Source organism: Anopheles stephensi, chromosome 2 (genome assembly GCF_013141755.1).
Source record: "Anopheles stephensi strain Indian chromosome 2, UCI_ANSTEP_V1.0, whole genome shotgun sequence".
NCBI lineage: Eukaryota > Metazoa > Arthropoda > Insecta > Diptera > Culicidae > Anopheles > Anopheles stephensi.
Genome location: NC_050202.1, coordinates 24695452 through 24708964, shown reverse-complemented (window position 1 = coordinate 24708964; position 13513 = coordinate 24695452). Strand labels below are relative to the sequence as shown.

General features: G+C 41.3%; 1 protein-coding gene across 2 annotated transcripts in view; it reads left to right on the top strand.

The window, feature by feature from the left end:
* LOC118505880 overlaps positions 1-13441 on the top strand; it is a 46657-nt gene extending 33216 nt beyond the window's left edge. The window contains exons 2-4 of one of the 2 annotated variants that reach the window (XM_036042317.1): positions 4857-4982; positions 11660-12245; positions 12331-13441. In XM_036042317.1, the coding sequence (XP_035898210.1) occupies positions 4857-4982; positions 11660-11778 (245 nt within the window). In that variant the 3' untranslated portion in view covers positions 11779-12245; positions 12331-13441. The remainder of the gene's footprint in view (positions 1-4856; positions 4983-11659; positions 12246-12330) is intronic. The other variant, XM_036042318.1, reaches the window with a different exon arrangement.
* The last annotated feature ends 72 nt before the right edge of the window (positions 13442-13513 follow it).

Genomic DNA, 13513 nt, shown 5'->3' with positions numbered 1-13513 from the left:
ATAAAAAATGTGATATAATCTAAAAATCTTTGTAGTTTTATGTTCTTTTCAAACAAGTGCAAGTGTTATAAAAACGCTTCACTACGTACCAACTGTCAAATCAAGCGTTTATTAGAGTAAACGTTACTGAAAAATAAAAAAAATTAATACTTTTTAAAGATGATAATCTTTAAGACAAAAGTATGATGAAAATGCTTCAGTAACAATCTACTATCATTTGAAGCGTTTTAATTTTGTATAAACAGAAAAGCTTACAGTAGTCGCTTTTAGTCGCTGTAGATATCATATTTATTTGATGTGTTTTCAGTTTTTATATGCGCAGAAATGGGACACTTTAATTCGGAAGCCTACGTTTAGTTGTATTCGAATGTTTCGTTTAATTTAATCCGCTGTTTATTCTTGAAAGACAATTACTATTGTCGTAACCGCAGTTTATTTCACTTCAAACGCTTCACCAAGAATCAAATGTCACTTTAAGCATTTCGTTCAAATTGAGAAATTTTATTTTCAAAATTTATGCCTTTTAAAACATGCCTTTTATCGATTTGTGTAATGGTAAGAAATGTTTCTATGAAGAAAAAATAATGTCGTTCGCTGACGATCAAGTGTTTGGCAAAACTGATAGTAAAAATCGTCTCTACCATTACAGTAAGATTAGTTTTCATGCAAGCATAACTTCTGCATCTTTGGTCTAACGACCTCTTGGGCCATGTCTACCATTATCGGCTTACTAGACTCAGTCCCAATAACGAGGGAACGGTCCGAATAGGATTTGAACTCCGGTCCTGCCGCATGAAGAGCGGCGCCGTTGTCGCCTTAACCAGCGGACCGTATGTGCATGCATGAATACGTCGATTTAATATTCTAAACTCATACATCTTTTAACGAAGCAATTCAAAGAGTTAAATTAAGAAACCAACAGTGCAAATTCTTTAAAAAAAATCTCCTCAAACATTCACAAAGATTCCTGCGTAATCAGTGCAGAATCACGGTGCCTCGTATCGGTGCGATAGCACACACGCGTTAGATAGATCTCTTAGCATGAATTCTTCACCCTGATACTGAATCCTACCAGCAGCTTACGCGCACCAAGCACACACATAAACACCTCCAAAATACATCACACCATGGATCGTGACCAAGGATAGGATGGTGACTCTCGTTCCACACCGGCAGCAGAAGCTACCCTGTGGCGCTGTTACGTTATCTGTCGCCTCATCCCCGTTCAGCGACCCCTAAAACCCTTGGCGATGCATGTCAAGTAACGCGCACAGTACGCTTCGACCCCGTAGCTCAACCCGCTTATCGAGGTGTTGCTGCTTGTGCGAACCGTGGTTCGAAACAATAAATTATCCTAGCTTCTTCAAAAGGGGGATAAAAAGGAATGAGAGAGTGTACGAGTGAGACAAGCGAAAATTATCGCAATTTTTCCACCCACCTGGAAACTAGCTAGCCGGACGACCCGCCCTTCCGATGCCTTCCCTCTTTTTGCCTGGGTGTCTTCTGGAGGGTGTAGCCGAGAGATGACCTCTGCAGGATCTTCCAGTCCCTCGCTCTCCCTTCGGAAGTCGGAACCAGCCGGCACAGTAAGGGAAGAACAAGCGCGCGATGAATAATGTTCTTGCCATCATCACCCGCGCCGTACCGAGACAACTTGGCCGTGTGCAGAGCCTGAAGATAAAGCAAAGAACAACAGCAACAAAAAACATCCAATCTGCATCCGTTTCGACAGCACCCGAAACTGGTATGCGCATAAGAACAAGCAGTCGCTTCGATAGGGAATGCCAGGTCCAGAAGATAAGGGTTGAGAGAGAGAGAGAGAGAGGATACATTTTTGAAATAGTTTTCGTGGGTCTACCACCACCAGCTAGAATGCTTCTGCTGGGAGATGATGAAGGTGGTGCGAATCACTAGAAGAAACATCCTCGAAAGCAACCGTCCCTTCTGATTACGCGCTTTTCCAACCACTTTGCCACCATCCGCGGTAACGTGTCGCGTCGGAGCGTGTGTCCGCTTAATGCAGCGGAAGCAACGTACCATGTTCTAAACATTCCATCCAACATCTTCACCCTCCCGAGCGAACCGAACTCGCAACTCGTAAGAACCGTTCCGAACAACCACAACAACAACAAAAACGGTTCGTCGTCCGATCACTCGTTGAAGTCTTTCGATTGGATGGGCTCGCTCAGGCACTCCAGACCTCCATTGGCAAGCAAACGGGTCAGCGGACAGCGGACGTTTATTGATTATCGGCGCATTATGCTAATGTCGTGCCGGGTGCCGTATTGCCGTAGCTGTCCCCGTGGCCGTTGGCCCTACCCGCGCCACGTACGAACGAAAGCAAACGCAGCAGATCGCGATCGCTTCAAAGTGCAACAGTCACGCTCATTATCTTCTCACGGGGTACAGCGATCCCGGCGGGTGCGATCTAATGCACGCGCACACGTCCGGCACGTCGTCGCTCCTACGGGCTCCTCCGGCAGATCCTTTAGCCCCGAGCCCCGTGTATGTGCACCGGAGAAAGGCGCACTTTTGCACTTCCAAACCCGCGTACGTGCGCGTATTTGCATATTCGTCTTACTTGTCTACTGTTCAGTTTCTGTTTTGTGTTGTTAGCGCTGCTGCCGTTGTCGTTTTGCCCCCGACCGACGCCTGCTCTCCGATTCCGATCCCTGAAGAGGCTAGAATATTAATGCCCCGGTTGGCTGGAGCCTGATCGGTAAACAATACCGGACCCGACCGGCATCTCTCCGTGGTGCCGTCTTCGGATGGAACGCATCGGACGAAGGTCGCCCAAGAGTGGGCTCTAAAGGGCTTACAGCAGCACACGGTGCAACAACCAGAGAAGCCTCCATAGAAAACGCACACACACACACACACGGACGTTGTTCGACATGTATCCATGTTCAGGTTCCCCCGCTCGCCTCCACGCTTCACCCTTTAAACAAACCAACCCGTTGCCCGCGGTGACATGTTTTGCAGAAAGTAAAATGCTTCTTTCTACGAAAAATGCGTTCCGACTGTGTGCGCGCGCTGCATGGGAAACGATCCCCGCTGATCCGATGCATTTAGCGTAGCCGGCAACGTTTGGCAACCGAACAAAACGCATACACACGCATGTCATAAAACAGCAATCAGCGGCTCGGGGCAATATATCGCCACGTAACGTACATTAAACTGTTCAGTGTATTTAGCTTCCGTAAAGGGGGGGGGGGACGCTTCGTCCATCTCGCAGTTACGGACCATGGCATCCCTTACACATTGCATCATAAAGCGCCGGTAATGCGTTAGGCTACGATTGGTAAAGATTAAATGTGTTCTGTGTTGGGGATTTGAGGGCGAGCAAGTGTGTCTATAATGCAATCGTGTAATGCGTGTTAACAACGCCACGCTTTGGTTTGCTTCCTTTGATTATGTTTAAGTCGGTTCGGTGACGTGACTAGGATTTTTGACAGCTCGATGTGCTCAGTTGTGTTGGTTGACAAGCAATATACTGGTTATGTATGTGTGGTAGTGGCTGAAATGTTTTCTTTCACCTTTGGAGTCGATGAAGGTTGGTTAGAAAATTTTATCTTGCAACCAGTCAAGCAAATATTGAGCACAAGAACAGGTTAATTTGTTTCGACAAGTAATTGGGAGCAGGAGATTCATGATCATTTAATCGAGCACTTGAGGGCAAACATGGCGATGACCAGAGAGGCTCAGTAGAAATAAGATTCTATACTTTACATTAGGAATAACCGAAATGGGATATTTGTCACCTTAAATGGGATATGAATAATGGATCTTTAGAGTTACACTGCGTTCCTGTAAATCCTATACTTAAATGCTCAAAAGCGTAGTCCTCTCGAACGAAAAGCTAGGTAACAAAACCGAAGAATCTCTATCTTGGAAATTTCGCGAAAAGAAACAGTCAAACAGAGCTTTTTTTCTAGGATCAACAATTTCGTAGGACAAACTGGTCATATATTTACATGTTGGACTTGATTAAGACCCATTATCGGAATAATCTATGCTTGCTGCGAACAGACGGTGCGGTCCGATTCGATATACAGCTTTATTATCGGGTCTGCAACAGGTTTGCCTTTAAGCAAACATTACTAATGCCTCATAAAAAGGCTTTAAATACCACTTTTTAAACTATGATAAAAAATTACCTATCTCAAATCATTATAAACATCTGTGTTCTCTGATTCTGTTTAAACATTGGTGACGTGACCAGGATAATTGACAGCTCGAGCCGAGATTACTTTCGCAAAAAAAATATCTTGCCATATTTCATATTTGAATGCGTGTATATTTTGCATCCGCTCATAGGTGCTTGTGTGATTGGGATGGTTCGTTCAAACAAATATCTGCATGTAAATATACATTGTACAAAACCATGTGTTTCCTTTTTCAATTTCAGGACATCAACGTTCAAACAGAAACGGTTTAAAATGTACATTAAAATAAATATTTGGTGGATTTTTTCAGCTTGGAATTGGGTTTGCTTTAAATTTGTTTATGGTAAAAACTGTTCACAATCATTTTGTTCCATTCAACTCAAAAAAATGGAGCAAAATTTCCAAAAAAAAGCATGGCTCATACCATTTTTGCACAGTTTTGACGGCACTCACATCATGGTTTCAGCACACCCACACAACAACTCGCACTCACTCGCACCCGGAAGCAGGGAAACTGCACTGTTATATTGCGCTAAAAAATACAAACCTAAATCCTGATCCTGACCATCCCCGCCTTGTTTCCATCCTTGGAACTCCCTGGAACCCGCTGCCGTGACTGCGTCAATCCAGAAGAAACGAGTACACCAACCAATACCGTCGTTTGTCTTTCTGCTCCTTAATTTTTTATAGATCGCGTTGCACTGGTTACGGCACCACCGAGCTATACGCCACGCATGTATCATTACTTTCCAGCACACATGACACACCCCTTCTGTTACTACCCCTCACTGGCACCGCAACAGGCCCGATACCCAGGTACGTACGAGCATACATTAACCAGCGGGGCGCGATAACCGAAACCCGGTGGCCCTCGAGGAAGGGGTCTAATCCTTTTCCTGCCTTACTCTAATATTACCCATACATTCCCGAACACGAGAGAAGGCTCGCTGTGATTACGCGAAGTACTTACCTTTTGTGTGGGATGTGTTATTAACTTTTTTTTCTGTCGTTCACTAACTCACACGCTCTTACCATAAATCATACAACCTGTTAACTAATGCGACAAGTGCTAACGCTTCTCCAAATTCTGCATAAAACATGACATTATGCATTTTTCACACCATATTGGCTGAAAAAGAGATTAAAACCAGGAAGAGAGCCCTAATATCTCTTACAGCTGACCGGCATACTCATCGCTTTTTAATACATAGACACGATTCGGTTACGTTCCTTTTAATTCTGGATTTTGATTATGCATCAACGTACCAAATAGCAACTCTTCTTCATGGTACCGAAAAATAAAACTCCTGTCACGGTACGTAAACAAAACGTGCGCTAAGTAAACAAATCAGCACACTCGGTACACTCTCACTCAGCTGTCACCGTGCTGACAGATGGCAACATGTCAAAAGAGAGCGAGCGAGAAAAAAACAACACCAAACTCTCGCTTGTCCAAAACAAAACGTAAACAAACCCATCGGAAGATCACTTCACTACTCGTGCCAAGCGCTCTTACATAAAGCTGTTTTGCTTTCATCTTCAAACTGCTTCAAAAGAAATTCTTTCACGACTCGGCCATCCCGTAACCTCCCCATCCCCCGGAACTTCAATTTGGAAGTTCCTCCAGCGTTTACCGGCGATGAATGAGGAACAGACAGAAAAGAATGGTACGCGTAACGCTTCCCATTATACAATCGTCATCGGCCGGGTCGTCACTGGGCTCAGGTTTCACTTTCTTTTATTACGCTACAATACGGCCAGACCTCTCTCTCTCTCTCTCTCTCGCTGTGTGCCCCCAACAGCATCCAACGGCTTCATTCTTTGTAGGTTACAAAGCGAAGTGTGAATGAGATAGGAAGCCCCACAAGAAGGTGTCACCATTGTGTTGTTTCTCCCTCTTGCGCTTTTGTTAAATATTTCAACCCGCCTACTAAGGCTTCATCTGGTGCGCCCTCTAGTGGCAATCGGATTAAGCGATGGCTTCGCTTACACTAAGCTTGATTGACTTGACGGCGATGGTGATGTGGCGTGTAATCGCACGTTTTGTACCCCGACCATCATTATTGCAGCAGACGCGTGGGGCTACCTGACAGCGTCACCATCAACGAGCCCAATTTTTTTCTTCTTACTATGCCATTGTAAAGCGCCTTGTTATTAATTTCAACATCCAACCCAACGCAACAAAAGGTTTGCAGATTTCGCTTCACCGATTAGTGTTGGCTGGCTGCCGGATGGTTTTAGACAGCCCTTTTCAGAGCGAGAGACAGAGAGAGTCAGATAGCTCGCAAAGCTAACTCAATCAGTCGTTGAGCCACCTATTTCTTAATGCCGTACACTCCCCGGTTTCGACTGCACGGGAGCGGTTAATTTACGACGCATTTCACTTTCCACCACCCTGCTCATTACGTGCCCTGCTTTCGTTCGTGTCTTTGCCTTATTTTTATACTCCCAAATTAAATTAAAAACATCTACCGCAGCTCCCGGGCGGGAATGTGCACTGCCACACTGATGGCTTTTTGTCGCCTTTCAAACTTTCAATCCTTCGTTCCATGTTCCGATCCCATTGCCAGCTTCTTTTATCTGATCATTGACAGATGACAGTTTTGCGTGTGTTCAATACCGAAAAGCGCATGCAGCATCCACGGATCAGTGATAGTCGGTCGCTTTTCACTGCTCATTGAGCCTTCCCGAGCTTCCTGCTCCGGAATCTTTGGTTTCATCACAATAACTCCCTTCTCTTCTGCTAGGCTTGATTTTGTTTCACTTCACTCCACCTAATTATGGAACAGGTTAGCAAATAAGTGATAAAATAAGTCACCTTTTACCATTTAGCTAACGATGTCGCATTATAATGTAGGTTACAATGAATTTTCAAAACAAAAAGAACAACCGACCGATCGGGGAAATCGATAAGCAGGCAAATGATTTGAATTGTTAATAATCATGGCAAAGGCACAATTGAGTGCTCATCCGTATAATGGTTGGAAACTTTTTTTCGGTGACATTCAGCCACCAATTACAATATGAATGAATAGGAAGAAAAGGTTTAAAGACGTCAAACCGGCTGATCTTTTCTTCTCCGTGGAAGCTTTCTATTTTGATCGTTTCATTAGCTGCTGTGTTGGATTAAGTCATTGCAGGATTTCTCTTTCCTTTCTTTGCGTTTTCTTTCTTTTCATTTTATTTTTTAACATTTTCAATAAGAGGGTATTTCTGTATATAGGGCTATAGCAACCATTTTTATGGCAGGCTCCTTAGATGGAAAAGAAAAAAAGCAGGTTGATATGGAAACGGCTTCAGGTGATAGGGCAATCAAAACCTTTTATTGTTATGTCCTCAAAAGAGATTGTCATAGTAGCCGTTGATATTGCACGCACTTACCCCTCTACTTACTTATGCCTTATCAACTGCAAATCCCTGTATGTTATTAATTGGTCATTTCACTATTGATGATTATGTTTAAAGCATTGCTTTAAACTTTTTTTATATTCCTTCTGTATTTGTTTCATTTCCCGTTTCTTAATCATTTTCTTTAGAAGCGATAAGTTTTTGAACTCCATTTTCTTTCTTTCACTTATTGATTATATCACATTTTACATTATATTTATTTTATTTTTGTCTTTGCTTATAATAAAAGGTCTCAGCTTAACTGATAAAATCACTGATTTAAAAAAAATCTTAGTCTTCAGTCATCAGTTTGTTTCTGGTTTTCTTTTTATTGTTTCTGTGTTTTTCTTTGTTTGTGTTATAATGGTTGAAATTATATTTTACGTTAGCTTTTAAAAGATATTTTAACCTTTTTTATTTGGTTTTCTTTTTCTTTTCTTGTTTGCCACTTTGCTTTTAATTTGAAACCTAAAGTTTGCTTATGATAATTATGCTTTAAACGTTAATTGAAACACGCTTTAATTTTTTGCTCTGTTTTCCCTCTTCAAAATACTTTTCAATAAAAAGTTTTTTAAATAAAAATTTGACTTTTTCTGTTTCAAATGCCGTTTGAAATAGTAACTTTATCTCTGCCATTGGTCTATTATCCATTCTCTTCCTATTATTTATTATATCTTCTTTTATCGTATGTTTAGAATATTTTTGAACTAGGTTTCAAACTACTCATTTTTCTAGTTTAATTTGCTTTTTAAGTGTTTACTATTGATTGCCAGCTTTTTTTAATTCAGTGATGTTATTAATTTTTTATTTCAAAATTGTCTGAAAATCTTCTTTTATTTTTTTTCACATGAGACTTTATTTTTAGTGTTTGAAATGATTTATTTATTATTTATTATTTCAAATCCGGTAGAGGCCAATACTTCTTTTTGTTTTTTCTAGTACTCTTTGTATTTTAAGAGCATTGTTATTATGTTTTTGATTTAAATACTTCATTTAAGTAAATGTTTCAAACCCGAGCCCAATGCAGATTTTGAAACTTCAGTCTAGTTAGTATTTCGACTTCCATAAAAAGCTGCTCAATTTCGTTCCACCCTTCATTACACTGAAGGGCGTTTCGAGCATCCGAAAAAACAACTCCCATTTATCATAAAAGCATTCTCAAAATGGGTTAAATTCAATCAAAATCCTTCAAAAACAAAACACAGACCCACACCTTCGTACTGGATGCCTCTTCCGATACCGATTACAACCGTCCACCCCACCAAACCGAGGAATTTCAGTCGATTTTCGCTTTAACTCATTAATTTGCTTCCCTTTCGCTGGCGCCCATCCGTTGCGTTTCTCCCGCAAGGCGCAAAAAAGGTTTGAATTTTTCCAAACCACGCCGCACTACCGAAACAAAAAGCCAACCCTCCTCGCTGCCTCTTAAAAATTTAATTATGCTTGAAGCATTAAAACCGCTACCGATTTCGAGCCTCGCGGCGGCCTCGAACTCTAAAGTTCGATCCGGTTTGCACGGACCCGCTCTAACTCTAATCCTGCTCACTAGCGGAATCCACTGCCCAAACACAACCACCAAACTGACCAATTATCCGAAAGTGAAACCGGTGCGTTGATTTTTGTGTTTTGTTTCTACCTTTCCGAACAGGGCCAAACTAACGCCAAAAGGGCGGTTTGGATAGTTTTGGATGGCCGGAATTTCGCCTTGTTTCACCCCACCTATCTTCCCCGCTGTTTAGCTAGTAGCAATGTTTATTGGTTGGTGATGTTTGGCAAAAATTTCGTTACCGCCTTAATTAACAAGAGCCGCGAGAGTTCGTTTGGAAAAAGTAAAATTTCACTTGTCAAACTAATAGCTACAGCAACGTACAGCTACCGTAGGAAAATGCTTCAAACGCGAGAGAGAGAAGAAGAAGACGAAATAACAAGCAGCTTGTAGTTGAGTTCCATAATTCGCGTGTTTCAGGAGGCAAAACCCTTTCCTACCCCGCACGTCGATCTTCGTTACAAAGTAGGTTCGTCCGCTTTACTGCATCTTTGGGGTGTGGTAGCAGTACGTAAGGGAAAGCATCTCGTTGCCCTTACAACTCATGTAACTGTTGAAGAGAAGATTTACATTGTACTTCATGTGCTGTAATAAGGTTACATGGTGAACAGAATGATTTAACCTTAAGATGATCGGACAATTTATTACTGGTACGACACAGCCTAGACCTCAAGATCTCAAGGGATGTTGAATGTCTCATATACTTACCACAAACCACAGGGTGCTATAATAGTCAAATTGACAGGGTTTTACAACCACTGATAATTTATTAGTTCTATGCAGTTGCTTATATTTCTAATACAAAAATATTATCAAATCTTCTGGTCAAATTATTTTAGTATGCAAAATGATGTAAAATAATAATAGAACACAGTAGAGAGTTTCAAAATAATTGTGCATTTTAATAGCGTATTCTTTCATTATTTTTTCTGATAGCTATGAAATCACCCCATATAGCTTTATTCCAAGGTATTCTAGCAACTTTTACCTGTTCCAAATTAGACGTAAAAAAAAGTTTCAAACAGTGATTTGAAACTGTTCAAGTTAGTTTCAAATCTTGTCTAACAAAGATCCTTACAAATTATTGTCGTGTTATAAACATTATCACGATTATCATCATGGCATTTACTACTTACTTCTTGACTTCTTGCGCTAGAGTATCTAAACTTATCTAATAAAATCATCATTTGTCTCTATTTAAAATTCTTTATTTGGTTAAAAAGACCTCAATTCAATTACTCAAACTTCTTCAATATTTTGCGAATCGTCTCAAATTCAGATGTTATGCACTACAATAGTTGAACTAGAATGAAATGAATTTTCTAAAGCAACCATAAAGCTATCTTAAATAAGTCTCAAATGGCATTGCTTCTCTGCTCTAATGCCTTCGTGGGGCCTCGGCCAGATAAAGCCTCGGTTAGATCCTTGATTTGTCGTATGATCAATGGAGCTTTTAACCGTCGTGCAAGACTGATGGTTTTGATCCCATTTTTTATTCTTGAAAGCAGAAAAAATAGATTTCAAATCCAATCCAGACCGTCTCCCCGTACGCATGACTTGCTATGGATAAAATCAAGTTACAGAAATAAAGTCCAGGCCGAAACCTTTCAGGGTGGTAGAGCCAAGTATGAAAAAGAAAACCCGCAGTGGGTAGCGCAGTTCCAAACAGTGAGTGCCCCTGAATGGATGGGTTCTTCATTCAGGCGCTAGGCAAATGTTGTCCAACTACTCCATATCATGTTTGAAGCAGAAATTTTTCATCTAATCTAATAAATCCTGTATTGTTGTTTGAGATGAAGATAATTAAGATGTTTGTAGACTTTTGTTTTGATTCTAAACACTACCCATAAACATTTTGCGTTAAATTTTCTAGCTTTTACTAAGAATGACTTCTTATGCTGGCGGATTTTATCTAATTGAGTAAAGAAAAATATAATCATTTTTCAATGGCCTCAACTAAATTTCTCAAAATTCTACATTCTGTAATAATTCAATCAAGTTTTTAATTCATCTCGTAGAAGCTTATTCGACCAGTGCTCCAACACTATCTTTGTCCCTCGGGGCTGAAGTTTATTGGAGTGAAGAGTCGTATCACGACATACACGTGTTTGGCTATGGACTGTCAAGTGTTTTGTAGAATATAAATATTTACTCATATGTATGAGAGAAATCTATTGCCTAGGTGATTGTCTATTGACCTATCTCTCACATCCAGTTTAAATATGACATATTGGTGAATATCCTATCCGGACCGTCTGCCAGTAGTAAGGACTGACTACCTATATACGTGGTATCAATAACTCTAGAAAGCCAGAAATGGCAGGCAAAACCTAAGAAGTCGATAATATGATTGGGTATTACAACATTTCCATTGATTTCTAGTATTAAAAGCCTTTAGTGTGATGCTTTAGTAGCCATTAGATCCTCCTTGTTCATCCTTGTCTTTACAGTAGCCATCAACCTTAGCATTTGCCCTCTCTAGATAAATCAACCTTTTTACCTCAAAAATTGCAAACATTCTCATCCCTTCGTTTTGCTTTATTACCCATTTTTCCCGCAGGTCTATTTATGCGACCGGATGAGACGAATCTGTACACCACGCTCGAGCAGACGATGAGCAGCAACCCGAACGTGTACTTCCAGCGTGGCGGTGGCGTTCATCCGGGCATGATGTACTAGACGACGGTGGTAGCGCCGGTCCACAAACATTGTGCCGTGTGATCGGATCGAAGGATGAAACTACAACTCAAAACCCCACCAGCGAGAGGGCTAGATAGTTAAGGCCTAGGAGCTAGGAACACCGAATAGAGGGTCGCTCTGACCCCATGTATGAGAGTGTGTGAGTGAGTGTGCGTAAGCGAGCGTGTGTATGTGTATGTGCGTTCGGGGCTGGTGAGCCACGTACTAAGGATGCTTCCGTTCCCTGCGCTGACCGAGTGTGCTGGCGGAAGTGGTGATTTTAGATGCATAAGACAACCCTCCCCCCATTACTTCGATCCCCCCAACCCCTTCCCCCCCCCCCACCCAGTAAATGTCAACGAACGCTCCACCGCTAATCTTTCGACACGAGGGCTAACAGAGCGAACACTACATCCTAGCACTCTCCAATGCCAATTGGGACCGATAGTTTTCATTTAGTTAATTTAGTAAGTATTTTTGCAAACATCTATATCCCAAGTTTTTTTCTAAAAATTAACATTAATTTTGCTTGTCGATTTCGTTTCTTCACAGAGTAAACGAGAAAATGTGATCTCTCTACGGTAACTGCTAACAGAAATTAGAGGGCAAACGGTGAAGCGCCAGCGAAGAAAGAAAAACTTCCACGGTGACACACGCACAGTAGAGTACAGTAAAGGATGCTCCACATACCGGTGGAACCTGGTACACCCAGCGGTACAAAATGTTTGCTCGGCAACAGTAAAAAAAAAAATAAAACAAAAAAGCGGTTTCGGTTTTTGGAATATGAAAAGAAAAAACGTATGGGAAGTTTTAGTGAGCAAACTACAAAACACATTGGCCAACCTTTTTGCTACACGTGAGCAATCGCATTATGGTGTGTAACGGAAGTTGAGATTCACCAGACGTAAGGACCATCATCCGATAGGGAAGAATACTTATGCTTAGTTGCTAGGGACTCTGTTCATTTCACGGCTAATATACATAGTAGAACAACACACGTTTCACTAGTTTCATCGGCGAAAATGGACGCTTCTAGAATAATAGTAGTATTTTCCCTAACCATTTAAGCGAGAGAAAGCTCGCTCTCCCAACTTGGAGTGACCATTTCAGAGGCGTTTATGCTAGGCCATGACAGATATTCTTCCCATTTTTTTTTGTTTTGCTTTTATTTTTAACTCACTCCCTGTGGCATGGATGATTCCTTTTTTTACGATATAGCTAGAATGTTTTAAGCGACAAGGTAGAACAAGAAACGGTAGAAGAATACTTCCGAAAACTCGATATTTTTTAACTTCAACCAGGAAGCTTTCCACTACTTTCGATCCTTCACTTACTAACTGTAGCCAACAAACCAGCTGCCACACTCTGTACGAAGTCTGAACGAATGCATACGGCGGCGGCATCTGTGTATATATTAGAGTTTATGGAACAAGTAAAAACAAAACAAAAAAAGGACATCGCCGGACGGTTTCGGTACTTTTTTTTTCAACCTTCGCTTTACTACTTTTTATCCCGAGGATACCGAGAGATTGACGACTAGGTAGGGAGCGATTAGCTTTTAAGTGAACGACTCGTAAAGGCAACGAACGTGCTAGACGATTAAGGGCGGAAGCAATAGTGTGTAAGAGATTCTATGAGAATAAATAGCGAAAATCAGAAACGAGCTGAGGTGTTTGCTGGTGTGGTTGTTTTAGCCGTTCGGGAAAGAAATCGGTATGAATGAGGTTTGTAAAGA